This window comes from Chroicocephalus ridibundus, chromosome 1 (genome assembly GCF_963924245.1).
Source record: "Chroicocephalus ridibundus chromosome 1, bChrRid1.1, whole genome shotgun sequence".
Taxonomy (NCBI): domain Eukaryota; kingdom Metazoa; phylum Chordata; class Aves; order Charadriiformes; family Laridae; genus Chroicocephalus; species Chroicocephalus ridibundus.
Genome location: NC_086284.1, coordinates 9,920,155 through 9,934,161, shown reverse-complemented (window position 1 = coordinate 9,934,161; position 14,007 = coordinate 9,920,155). Strand labels below are relative to the sequence as shown.

Here is a 14,007-nt window from a genome sequence, read left to right as displayed (position 1 = left end):
TTAGGAGTTTTATGCGTTCTTTCTCACATATGAATGGAAAGGGGGAGGCGACTGAAGGCCACAAAAGCTCTGAAGTGGTGCAAGTCTAGCTCTGTACTGGTGAGGGGTCTGGAGCACAAGTCTGGTGAGGAGCAGCTGAGGGAGCTGGGGGTGTTCAGCCTGGAGAAAAGGAGGCTGAGGGGAGACCTTCTCGCTCTCTGCAACCCCCTGAAAGGAGGGGGTAGCCAGGGGGGGTCGGGCTCTTCTCCCAAGGAACAGGCCATGGGACAAGAGGAAACGGCCTCAAGTTGCCCCAGGGGAGGTTTAGGATGGATATGAGGAAAAATTTCTTCCCCGAAAGGGTTGTCAAGCATTGGACCAGGCTGCCCAGTGCAGTGGTGGAGTCGCCATCCCTGGAGGGATTTAAAAGCCGGGCAGACGTGGTGCTGAGGGACATGGGCGCAACTTGAGGCTGTTTCCTCTTGTCCCATCGCCTGTCCCTGGAGGCGTCCAAGGCCAGGTTGGACGGGGCTTGGAGCAACCTGGGCTGGTGGGAGGTGTCTCTGGGTGGCACTGGGTGGTCTTTAAGGTCCCTTCCAACCCCAATCATTTCTCCACAGCAAAGTGAGGTGGTGCAAGGCTGCAGAGAGCTCCCCACATCTCCGTTCCTGCCTTCACCACCGCCATACACGGAATTTCCAGCTCCTTGTGCAGAGATGCTCACACTTCAGTCTTCCTGATTTATCTGCAGTATTTAAACACGGCCTGCGTTACAGCTCTTAAAAAGTGTTATTCTTCCCATATGGATTGGTGCGCGTGGTAAAGGGTTTTGCCGTGTTTTGTAAGAACGGACAGGAACTGAAACCGCGCGGTGCTGGAGATGAGGGGGAGGCTCCAGCGAACCAGGGACCTGCCAACGTCCTCTTCTGAGGGTGTGGGGCAGCCGCCAGACGTCAGCGAGACCGAAGATGTGGTGCATTACGTTCGAAAGAGGGCAGAAAATGGGCAAGATGCCCAAGAACGCTAACCTACGCTATTTTTACGGTAGAAGAAGGGACCTGGACGAGCTGGAGAGGTGGGCCCGAGCAAACCTTATGGAGTTCAACAAGGCCAAGTGCAAGGTCCTGCACTTGGGTCGGGACAACCCCCGTTATCAATACAGGCTGGGGGATGAGGTGACAGAGAGCAGCCCTGCGGAAAAGGACTTGGGGGTCCTGGTGGGTGAAAAGCTGGACGTGAATGAACAATGTGTGCTCGCAGCCCAGAAAGCCAACCGCATCCTGGGCTGCATCAAAAGAAGCATGGCCAGCAGATCCAGAGAGGTGACTCTGCCCCTCTGCTCTGCTCTCGTGAGACCCCCCTGCAGTGCTGCCTCCAGCTCTGGAGCCTCAGCACAGGAGAGACACGGAGCTGTTGGAGCGGGGCCAGAGGAGGCCCCGGAGATGCTGGGAGGGCTGGAGCCCCTCTGCTGGGAGGACAGGCTGAGAGAGTTGGGGGGGTTCAGCCTGGAGAAGAGAAGGCTCCAGGGAGACCTTGGAGCCCCTTCCAGCCCCTCAAGGGGCTCCAGGAAAGCTGGGGAGGGACTCTGGATGCGGGAGGGGAGCCATGGGACGAGGGGGAAGGGGTTTAAAGTAAAGCAGGGCAGGTTTAGATCAGACATTAGGAAGAAGTTCTTTACACTGAGGGTGGTGAGACACTGGCCCTGGTTGCCCAGAGAGGTGGTGGAGGCCCCATCCCTGGAGACATTCAAGGCCAGGCTTGATGAGGCTCTGAGCAACCTGGTCCAGTTGAAGATGTCCCTGCTCACTGCAGGGGGGTGGGACTAGGTGGCCTTTAGAGGTCCCTTCCAACCCAACACATTCTACGATTCTCTGATTCTAAGAACCAAATCGCAGCATCGGAGGCAGCACGAAGAACGGAGGGGAATCACTCAGAGACCCGCAGCTCACCTGCGCTTCTCAAATAAAGCTCTTTACGCGCCGCTGCGCGAGTAGAACCACAAAGCTCCGCGTTCGCTGCTTTTCAGTGGCGTCCACAGGAAAGACAGGAATAAAACGGCGTCTCCTCTCTTTTTTCTGCCTCCCATCCCCAAAAGGCAGCCTGGGACCGAGCCTCTGTCCCCGTCCCTCAGCTCACAGATGCCCCTGTCTCCAACCGGGGAGACTGCGGATTTGTTTTCTCCCTGGAGCTGGCAGGAGAGAGTAAGAGTAACCGGTAGAATTGGGGAATTCTGAAATTCAACCTCAAAAAGAAAGCCAGTCCACAAAACCCCTCCGCTTGGTGGGGAAAATAAAAAGACCCCTAAGAAAAGGCACCCTAGCTGGGCCACGTGAAGAGGTCTTCCCGCAGGAAGAGCAAACCGATATGGGAAATACTTAGTAAATATTTCCATTTTGCGTGTAAAAAGAAGCTGGACACCGTAGGCTACAGACTGGGGGGGAAACACTGCCCCTGCCCGCGGGAGACGCGGTGGGAAGATGTTGAGACGTCCCCGCAGCCGGATGGTGCAGAGCCCCACCGAGGAGTTGAGGTAAAAGAGTCATTTTCAGTAACGTTGAGGAATTTTGCTTTTTAGCTCGGCTTCTTTGCACGGGAATTGGCCACGAAGCTCCTGTTGGAGAAGACCTGCAGGCGGCCGGTGGCTGTACTGGGGAGACTGGGACGGGGTGGAATCTGGCGAGGATGAGGAAAACAAGTGCAAAAACTCAAGGCAGCCTGAAAACCGCAAGAGGAAAATCAATCTGCCAAGGAGATTAACGAGGTTAACGAGGAGAGGTTTGAGGGTCGGCTTGACCACAGTCATTGAGCATCTCAAGAACGCACACAACTCGCTCATCCAGTGGACGAAACGAACGTGCTCCAGATGAATTCAAGCTAGAAATAAGGCAGAATGTTTTTTAATAATGAGGGCGATTAACCGTTGCAGCCGCTAACGAAGAGGAGCGTGATTGAATCCCTAGGCCCTGCAGTGAAAGACCGGGGTCTTCCTCAAAGGTGGTGGTGGCTCAGACAGGGGATGAAGGCTTGCGTCGCTGCGCTACGCAGGGGGTCAGCCCAAACAGCCAAAAAAGCCCAATTTAACCTTAAAATCCAGAGGTGTTTTACTCAACGAAAGAGGACGGTGAAGTTAGCGGGGACTCGAGCCCCAGCGCCGCAAGGATGCACCAGTTTCTACCTGGACACCATCGAGATGCATTACCCAGTGCCGTAGCCACGCTAATAAGTCCTGACTCTCGTCAAGGCTTAATTAGCCAGGGCGTAGAGCCAGACTGCGGGCCTGGCCCTGTCTCGCCCTGCCCGCTGTCTCCGCTCGGGCTCCGGGCAGATGTCCCAGCCCATCTCTGAGGGCATCCCGTCCCCGATGCTGCCCTTTTACCGCAGCAAAACCTGAAGGTCAAACAGCCGGGCTGGTTATATTTTATAAAAACGGATGGGGAATAACCCGACCGCCGACAATTTCTGCAGCTCTCTGGGCTAAGGTAATAAAGGTAATCAGCTTTTGCTTCGGGGCGCGGAGTGACCACTCACAGGGGTCAGCGCGTTCGATGGTCCGGAGGCTGCAAGGTTAAGTGCGATCTTTTTTCACTCCCCTCTGCAGGGAGATACCCGACTTTATGGGTAACCGCTCGTCTCACTCATAGCCAACGCCAGGGATATAAACCACCCCGTAAAAACTACCGTAAAGTGACGGAGTGGGAGATCCCAGCTGGAAGGTGTTGATGGTCGTTAGTTAGGTCGGCGGAGTGATGAAGGGCAAAACCTTTTCTACAAGCAGCCTTAAAATAATGCGATATTCTAGCACGCAGCCTGGCCTCGGCACTCCTGAAGGTTTGGAAAACCTAAAAAATTCTGGTTGTCACCAGAGAGGGGACACCAAATCCCCAGGTCTTGTGGCCACCGCCACAGAAAGCTCTTCTAGGTTGGCCATGGCACAGTTTGGCTTCATCAAGAGGAACACAGATGCCATCCTGGGACAGGGCAGGACATCAGGGCCGGTCCAAAGGATGGAAAACTCAACCAGGAGCACACCAACGTTGGGGTTTGCATCCACTTCTTAGTTGCCGGCCACACCGACCGCTCTCCATCCATAAGCCACGCAAGAAATGGGTGCTCATGCCTCTTGGAGAGCTCTTCCCCTTCCTCCCATAGCTGCGGGGATGGCAGAAGTAAAGAAATAAAAGGAGGTAGGTCACGCCGCTTTGCTGAAATTTCATTAAGACGTTGAGAGCCAGCGTCCAAGCGAAGAGGCCGGTGATGACGCCTGGGCCTTCTTCTTCGGAGCCATTTCCCGCGTCGCTGCAGTTGCTCTCACTTTATTTTGTCCATCTGTAACGGCGTAACGGTGGCGCGGTGTCTCCGAGAGGCCCTTCAGCTCGCTATTGAACTGATAAATTCACTGTATTACTTTACACAAATCAATACCCGAGCAGTTATCAGGGGTTGATGTGACCGAAATTGGTTTCAGCCAATTTGTGAGCGTAATAAATGTCCATTTATCAAATCAATTCATTCGGCGGCGCTCCTCAGACCGCCCGGGCTCAGGGTACCGCGGGGTGACGTCCCCAGGTCCGTGGCATCGCTCTCCCCTGTCCCAGCTCCTCCGCACCCCAAAGAACTCCTCATCCACCCCACTGCCGGGGATGAGGAAGAGGATGAACCTCAAACCAGACTAAAGTTCTTCCCTTGCGAAGCCTGACCCGACGCGCCAAAATACGCAACTTGGAAAGGATCCTAAATTGCCCAAAATAAACCCGATTCCCTTCGGACCCGGGCAGGATGACATTCCTGCTCAGCCATCTTCCTTCAGCTTTGGAATGCCAACTGATTTCAACATTATAACTGCTCAGTGTGCCCAAAATTCGTAACTTTATGATTAAAAAGTAGATCTTCTGCACTACCCTTTACTCCAAGTCTCTGCACTAAAAAATAAACAAGGAAGGAGGATGGATTTTCGTTCCTCCCTCCTTACTCGACTTCAGGAAGAGCCATAACAGGTTACTTCGCTCCAAAAGGTTTGGAAAACCAGCAGCGGGAAGTGGAGTTTGTGACTCCCCCACCTCTCCGTGACCACTGTCCGGCAAACGCCGTGTCTCTACACAGAAGTATTCTTTCTCCGGCACAATATCTAGGGTATGAGATCATAAGCCAAAGAAAAAAAAATATATATATTTTCAAAAAAGGCCCTCCTTTGGTTTATAACCCGAGACGGGAGAAGGTTTCCGTCGATCCCCACGATGGATGCCCTGCTTCTCCTGGTGCCTCCGCATCCTCCGGTGAAAAGGCAGATGAGACCGAACCAAACTGGGTGCAGGATGGTTTCCGAGAGTTCTCTGCAAACACCATCCCGAGCCTTTTACCTGCCCCTTCTCATCAACCGGCCGCAGCATCCCGGCTGCCATTGGAGCGACGACCTGCCTGTTTCTTCCCGACATGCTACGAGACGGAATATTTCATTGGGATTTTGTTAAAACGAAGCCAACACCCGCAGAGGGGGAACGTCGCCGCCTCCCGGCGTCGCCGCCCCAGCGCTGGGAGCAATCCCGCGCCCTCGGAGATGCCCTGGTTCATTGGTTAATTACCACCAACCTTTTACCAGCCCTGCCACCGCCCGTCCTGCTCCGGGTGGCAGGACGGAGAGGAGCTGGGCTCCGATTTAAAGGGCAGAGGGAGGGTTTCTTCCCTCTGCTGCAGAGATGTCAGGCTGCGGCAAGCTCCATGCGAGCATCCCGGTCCCTCCCCACCACCCCACAGTGAACCCCAGCGCCCACGTTCCCTTCGCATCCCGGGCTGAGCCCCTCTGGAGACCGTTTGGATCAGGCACCGAGTGACGGGTGAAATCGGATTATTCAATTAAGGCAGCGGTTATAAATTAACCGTATCGGGCGGGCTCGGTAAATCTCGGGACGCGGCGGGCGGCAAAGTCTCTGAGCCAACACACCGCATCGGGGAGCGCGGGACGGGAGGCCCGGGGAGGAGGCGATGCGGCAGGCAAAACCAGCCGGGAATAAAATAAACAACAAAACAATAGATGGGGAAGTGCTTGAAAAGAACAAGTCCCGTCTCTAAACCTCCCTTTCCTGAAAGAAAACAAGCGAAATGGGGCAGAAGGGGTGGGGTGGGGAGGGGGGGGAGGAGGGCACGGAGACTCTCCTCCTCCTCGTGGCCTGATATCCCGAGGCTGCGGGGGGATCAAGCACATTCCCTATAATTCAATAAGAGGAGCCTCCATAAAGGCAGCCGCTTTAATGTGCAGAAACACCACCTGTGTCAGAACCAGGCACTGCCCATTAATCACAGCTTCCCAATTAGCCGCTGCCCCCAGGCAGAGCCGCTCTGGGAAGGCAGAGGGTGGCTGCGCCGGGCAGAGCCGGCTCCTTCCAAGGCTCCCACTTCTCCCCTTTGTTACCCGCACCGACGTGGGGGTGTATTTACGGGCTTTCTCGCAGACCTCAGCCCCGTCTTACCTCTCTATCCCATTTCCAGGCATTAACTGGGACGCACAGAAGGGTTCGAGGAGTTATTAACAGCATCCGGAGCCTTTTGGGCTTTGGGTTGGCAAATCGAACCCAGCCCGGCTTCGCCATTTCCTTACAGCACAAAATAAAGCGAATTTTGGGAGGCCGCCCACCCAGGAAAACCACCCGGCACAAATAACTTCTCTTTTCCCTGCAAAGCTCCGTCGCCCAGGACGGAGGGAGCTGGGCTGCAGGGGGGGGGGGGGCGGGCAGCGGGTGGCTTGGAGCCGGGGGTGGGGGGGACACGCAGGTACCGGCTCTTTGCCGGGCTCTGCGGGGATGCTGCTGCCCAAACCCTGGTGGTAGGAGCAAAACAAGGTTTGCGGGGAGAGATAACAGCAGTTCCCAGGGCATCCGACAGCCAGGCATCACCCCCCTCCCCTCCGCTCCCCAGATGCCCAACGCCTTTTCCTCCTAATTGCTGAACCTAACGAAGTTACGCCGGGGAGCAACCGCCTGGGCTCATCCGAAACCCGGCCATGCTGGTTTTGGCCCCCCGCGTCTAAAAGCCGGTCTGGTTTTTTCCCCCCAGCTCCATCCCCGGCTCTGACGAAAACCAGTCCCTTTTCCTCCACTTGTACGCTTCCACCGCAGCCACCAGAGGCCAGGCTCCTCATTTATTCCCCGGGCTTATTTAATTTTATTTTTTTTTTTAATTTTTAAACAGCGAAAGAAAGAAAAAAGCCGCCTCCAGAAAAAGGCAGCAGAACCCTCCTTTGAGCAAGACCCAGACGAGGAAACGCCAGCTAACGAACTACCCCGGGGCTCGCGCTAATTGCAACGGGCTCCCAGACACAAGCCACCACGGGTTTTACCAAATCTGTAGCGCTAACGCGGCTTTTCAACCCAAAACCAAGGGAAGCAGCGAAGGCAGCGTGCTTTAAAGCGCAGACTCTTACGGCGGTGCCTCCCGCCTCATTCCCCACTGGCAGCGGATCCAGCAGATCCCGGTGTCCGTAAGGGCTCGCGGATACAGCAGGGAACGTCACGGGGACGCGCCGCTGCTTTAACGTTATGGGGGGTATTTAGCGGCAACACCTCCAGAAAGGTGGGGATGGAAAGAGCTCGGGAGGCAAACAGCCCTTCCGTTAGCCATCATCCATCCCACCTTCCCTAAAGCCTGGCTTTCTTACCACCAAACGCACCCCGAGAACTCGGGATCGCAGATTTCAGATGAATAAAAGGGCGTCTTTCTTCAACGAGCTGCGCAACTCCCTGCCAAAGGACGCCGCCGAGAACAGACTTTACAGCAGGTCCAAGGGAAACTCCGACAAATTCATGGAAGAAGAATCTCCTGAAGGCGGCGGCACACAAAAGATGGCCCTTCCGGTTGAGGGTTCTCCTGGTTTGCAGACTGTTGGGACTTTAGGAGAGCGGAGCAGGGAAATCTCACTCTGTATTTGTCCTGCTAAAGCTCCCGGTGCCGGTGACAGGACAGTGGCCTGTCGCCTGCTGTGGCACACGTGGCCAGGAAAGCGGGGCTGAAGCACGGGCCTGGGTTTCATGGGGAATAAAGCCCTAAATCCGTAAGGGATACGGAAAAATTCCCCAAAGCAGCCTGTGTGTGAGGGCCTTCTGTAGGTCAAGCTGTACAAAACGGCTCGTGAGTTGTTAACGAGCGACGTTCTTAAGACAAATTGCCGCGGAAATAGATAGCTCCGTGTTTAAGCGTCACTGCGGTCAGCCCCGGTGTTCAGCTGGGAACTGCGTGTGTGCTCCGAGGCGTGCGGTGGGCAACGGGCACAAAGTGGAACATGGGAAATTCCACCTCAACAGGAGGAAAAACCCTTTTATTTTGAGGGTGGCAGAGCCCTGGCACAGGCTGCCCAGAGAGGTGTGGAGTCTCCTGCTCTGGCGATATTAAAAATCCATCTCCAACCTGCTCTGGGTGACCCCGCTCTGAGAGGGGGGTGGACTGGATGGTCTCCAGAGGTCCCTGCCAACCCTTACCAGCCTGGGATTTTGGGATTCTGGGATCTCAGTGACCAGCTTAGACCTTGGAGCCACCAGGTTTGGCCCTGGGTGAAACCATCCCCAACGGAAGGGCTCGCAGGGACCTTGCACCTACGATGAAAGCACCCGATGGTGCTGCTGTGCCGGGAACGGGCCCCCCTGGGTGATGAGTGTCCTCTCTCAGAGCCGAGAAAGACCTGCCAGATCCCACCGCGAGCCCCCCCACAACCTCGGTGACCTGCTCGGAGCCAGGATCAGGGGGTCCTACCTGCTCCCACTGTGGCTATGGCGCTCTCCTGACCGATGATGTGCTCCTTTAGCCGCTGCTCCAGGGGAAACCTCCGGCGTTCCTCCACTTCCCTCTGGCGCTGCTCCTCCTGGAACTGTGGGAGGGAAGCAAACGGTGGGATCAGAGGCTTTTTGGGGTGACAACAGGAGTAATGGGGATGCAGTTTCCCGCCTCCAAGAACTGCAAAGCCCTGCATGGGTATCCGTCTGCTCCCTGGCACTGGGAAGGACGTGGGTCCCATTTTTCCCCCGAGGAGATTTATTTCGGAAGGGATGGCAGGGCTGGGCTGCCGAGGCTGAAGAAGCCCCCACCTCTCCCAGAGCTCAGAGTAACTTGCCCCACGTGTGGTCCCAGCCTGCCCCGTCCTGACACACTCCATGGAAGCCCTGGGAGATGCCTGGGGTAGCCCATGGAGCTGCTGGAGCGGGGCCAGAGGAGGCCCCGGAGATGATCCAAGGGCTGGAGCCCCTCTGCTGGGAGGACGGGCTGAGAGAGGTGGGGGGGTTCAGCCTGGAGAAGAGAAGGCTCCGGGGAGACCTTGGAGCCCCTTCCAGTCCCTCAAGGGGCTCCAGGAAAGCTGGGGAGGGACTAAAATATCCATCCTAAACCTCCCCTGGCGCAACTTGAGGCTGTTTCCTCATGTCCCATGGCCTGTTCCTTGGGAGAAGAGACCGACCCCCCCTGGCTACCCCCTCCTTTCAGAGAGTTGTAGAGAGTGAGAAGGTCTCCCCTCAGCCTCCTTTTCTCCAGGCTGAACGGGGGCCGGATTTGTCCTCTTTCCAGATGAGCAGGGGCTGGATTTGTCCTCTTTCCTCTGGAAGGTCCCTGCACCATAAGACCTGCTCCCATTCTGCCTGTATCCCGTCCCCGAGCATCTCAGGATGTGCGTGTGTCGGGTGTCTGTGAACGGCTCTGTGCGCTCTCAGCCTTCAGCTCCAGAAAATGGTCTGGGTGGAAGCAGCGTGTGAGTCTCTGGCTCTCAAAGGTCCTGCCTCCTCCTGAGCTGGAGGTGGAAGAAAGCAAATATCCTGAGAAAAGAGCTTTTTCCAGCGCGGTCCTGCGCGCTGCCGTGGGTCTGCCTGCAGAGCGACGGGGTCTGTCTGCCCCAGCATGCACAGCAGGAGCCAGTGATGCTCCCCCGTTCCTGCGGGATGTTGGTGGAGTCTTTGAATTGGAGATGTGTGAAGAATGGGAAAACAAATCTAGGTAGAATAGGCAAGGCCTTATTTTTCAAAATCACAGAATCACAGGATGGTTTGGGTTGGAAGGGACCTTAAAGGCCACCCAGTGCCACCCCCTGCCCTGGGCAGGGACACCTCCCACCAGCCCAGCTTGCTCCAAGCTCCGGCCAACCTGGCCTTGAACCCCTCCAGGGATGGGGCAGCCACAGCTTCTCTGGGCAACCTGGGCCAGGGGCTCACCGCCCTCACAGCCAAGAATTTCTGCCCGAGATCTCAGCTCAATCTCCCCTCTTGCAGTGGAAACCCCTTCCCCCTCGTCCCATGGCTCCCCTCCCTCATCCAGAGTCCCTCCCCAGCTTTCCTGGAGCCCCTTGAGGGACTGGAAGGGGCTCCAAGGTCTCCGCGGAGCCTTCTCTTCTCCAGGCTGAACCCCCCCAACTCTCTCAGCCCGTCCTCCCAGCAGAGGGGCTCCAGGGAGGTTCGGTTTGACTATCTGCAGACGATAAGGTGTCCACGGCCTTGGCTAAGGACAGCACATAAAGCAAAGAGAGTTTGCAGAGTGAGCAATTTAACGCACGTAACAGGTCCCCATTATTTAAACCACCTTCCTGAAGGGGAAACTCCTTTAACAAAACGAGAAGCTGCAGCAGGATCCTGCTGCCGGAGTTGGATCGGATAAACCCCCCCGTCCAGGCTGGTGGTGTTCCCTGGGCTAGCACTGACTCCGACAGAAGTTAAAAATAAATAAATAGCAAAAAATCCAATTTTGGCTGGTGCCATCAGGCTCGCATGTAACGGAGAGATGCCACCAGCTCTGACGCCTCACATGGAGCAATAACTTCCCGGCGGATCCCAGGGGGATAGAGCCTGGTGTGTCCACAGGGATCGCCCCCGGGCTGCGCGTACAGCCCCAAGCTGAACGTGTCACTCCTGCCATAGATCTGTGTCTTCCTCCATATCTCAAGGAATCCGTCCTCCCTCCCGCCTCGTCTGCCTTTCTCCGGGCGCAGAGAAGGCGATGGGTGCTGTCGGGATACCCAACAATTGGCGTGGGGCTACGGGGTGGTGGGGAGACAGAATCACGGAATCATGGAATTGTCCAGGTTGGAAGGGACCTTTCAGACCATCGAGTCCAACCATCAACCCAACACTGACAAACCCACCCACTAAACCACGTCTCTAAGCACTAAATGATGAGATGAAGAGCAGAAGGGGACACCCCTCTTCTGTAGCACCTTCTCCCTCCCTTCAAACCCCAACATTGTAAAAGTCCCTGGGTAGGAGGAAAGTCCCTTTCATGGGGAAAAAGCACCAGTATGGGGAAAAAGCACCAGTTACAGTACTTTTTCCGAGCTGCCCCACTATGGCTTTCTGCTCGGAATGTTCTGGACAGACCTGCCCTCCCAGGTGCCATCTCCTTGCACGGAACTCTGGGGCCACCAGGGACCTCGCAGCCGCGTCATGCTGGAGCATCCTGAGCAGCCAAAACAACCCACAGTGAGCAAAAAACATCAAAAAAAGAAAAACCCACTGAGAAAAATGTATTGTAGATCAATCTGGGATGAAACCTGCAACAGAAAGCCTCACTAATCTTGGATTTCACATGAGACACAAACTTCCACTCCTTTCTCTTCCACGCATCCCCAGCAGCGTGGGCAGCAGGGCGAGGGGGGGGATTCTGCCCCTCTGCTCCGCTCGGGGGAGACCCCCCTGCAGTGCTGCCTCCAGCTCTGGGGCCTCAGCACAGGAGAGACACGGAGCTGCTGGAGCGGGGCCAGAGGAGGCCCCGGAGATGCTGGGAGGGCTGGAGCCCCTCTGCTGGGAGGACGGGCTGAGAGAGTTGGGGGGGTTCAGCCTGGAGAAGAGAAGGCTCCGCGGAGACCTTGGAGCCCCTTCCAGTCCCTCAAGGGGCTCCAGGAAAGCTGGGGAGGGACTCTGGATGAGGGAGGGGAGCCATGGGACGAGGGGGAAGGGGTTTCCACTGCAAGAGGGGAGACTGAGCTGAGATCTCGGGCAGAAATTCTCGGCTGTGAGGGCGGTGAGCCCCTGGCCCAGGTTGCCCAGAGAAGCTGTGGCTGCCCCATCCCTGGAGGGGTTCAAGGCCAGGTTGGCCGGGGCTTGGAGCAAGCTGGGCTGGTGGGAGGTGTCCCTGCCCAGGGCAGGGGGTGGCACTGGGTGGCCTTTAAGGTCCCTTCCCACCCAAACCATTCCATGATTCCATTATTCCCCCTCCACACGCATCCAGCTTCTCCCACCTCCTCCCTGCTATCCCAATTTCAGGCCCAGCTGGAGCAGCACATCTGCTCCGGGTTTCGCTCCTGCCAGACATTTCTGCAGGACATTTCGGCCCCGTTTGCATTTGACCATCACTGGCATTGAGGAATCCAGCAGCCGGAGGGAGCAACACTCCGCTCTTGCGTTGGTGACCCAACTCCTGCGCTCACCTGGGCTAAGAGGGACTCGGACGCGATGCGAAAAGCAGGAGAGATGCTTGATTTTTGATAAGAGATAACTGCAGAACATGCCCAGGACGTACCTAAGCTACAACAGACAGCCTTTGGAGACCTGGAGAGGGGCTTTTCTGTGGGAAGGGCAGACACTGTGGGTTTACAGAACGCATAAAACCTGCTTTCACCGCAGGGCGGTTCTGCCCGGACTCTACGTACAGGGTTGCGTGAGGCTTCACGAGCAGACGCTTCGCAAACAACCAAAAGAGACATTTTTCTCCTAAAATATGCTTAAACCAACAACCTGAGGATGGGCTGGATGGAAAAAGCAGAGCAGGCTTGAGCCACAGCTGGAGGTTTGTTTTCTTTAGAGGGTCCATCAACGGCGATTCAATACGACGAAGGGGCCGCGGGCTCCGGTTCAGGAGGTCCCCGCACCGCTGCTTGCTGGAAGGGAGCCTGGGGAAAGGGTAACCGTGTCCTCATCCTGGCTGAAACACTCCTTAAAAACCCTTTGGCAGCCGCTGAGGGAGCCAGGAGAGACCAGTGGATGGATCTGACTGGTCCCAGTACACTGGGGAAGAGGAGATGAATGGCAAAGACCGACGGGGCGGCGCTGAGACCAGTCCCGGGGCTGCTCTCCTCCCAGTTACACACCAAAGACACTGGTTTCGAGGGCTGCTCCCCTCCTTTTAGCCCCAGATACACCACGGCGTATCTGCATTTCATCGGAATGTTCAGCAACGGGAACCCGCTCAAGAGTCCTGAACACCAGGCAAGTGCGGTTCAGCAGAGGGAAAGCACGCACAGAATTATTATTATTTTTTTTTTTCAAAAGAAGAAAGGAAATCAAAATAAATTAAAAATACATATGAAAACTCCTTGTTATTCTGTCACAAGGATATGTAAATAAAATCTATGGGATGTGCCCACCCAGTAATAGCTCCGCCAATTCATTCTCCGGCAGTGATTAAAATGAGCAATAAATTCTCAAAGACTCTCGGTGGGATGCGGATACTGGGGTGGATGCAACCCCGGGAGCACCGGATCCCCCCCGGCGCAATATTCATCACGAGCTGGCTCGACTGCCTTACGTTTTATATACAAGTACAATCATTTTCATCAGGAACATCTCTACAGATATATATTCCCCTTCTCTCCTCCATCCATTAGTTAAGCGTAAAAACCAAGGCAGCTCTTCGTAGGGGCAGGCTTCCTTGCCAATGCTGGGCTCCAGGGACCATTTACCTCCTTCTCCTAAAGGTTTCAAGTATTTTATTCTCAACTTTTCTTCCTTAAAACTTCCTTGCAGAGCTGTCCGAGCGACCAAGCAGCGTTTCTGGCTAACAGGAGAAGCCATGGGCGATAACAAGAGAAGCCACGGGCGATAATAAGAGAAGCCACGGGCGATGCAGAGTGTCACACTCTGGTTTTCTGTTGCCGTGATGGAGCCCGGAGAGCCCAGGAGGAAAGATGACTGTCCGCCTGCTTAGGACAGAGGTTTGGCACTGGGGAATGTGGTCCTGGAAACCCTGCTCCAGCATGGATTTCCCTGGGTGAGCGCAGCTGGTACAGCAGCTTGAGTAGAGACTCAACGAGAGAGTTGGGCGGAGAGGAACCCGATGGGGTTCAACATGGGCAAG

The 14,007-nt window shown here is 55.8% G+C and overlaps 1 protein-coding gene across 1 annotated transcript in view; it reads right to left on the bottom strand.

Moving 5' to 3' along the window:
- Positions 1-14,007, bottom strand: part of CLPB (ClpB family mitochondrial disaggregase) — a 107,191-nt gene that overhangs the window by 25,544 nt on the left and 67,640 nt on the right. Inside the window, exon 7 of the mRNA XM_063328036.1 lies at positions 8,716-8,830. Within this exon, the coding sequence (XP_063184106.1) occupies positions 8,716-8,830 (115 nt within the window). The remainder of the gene's footprint in view (positions 1-8,715; positions 8,831-14,007) is intronic.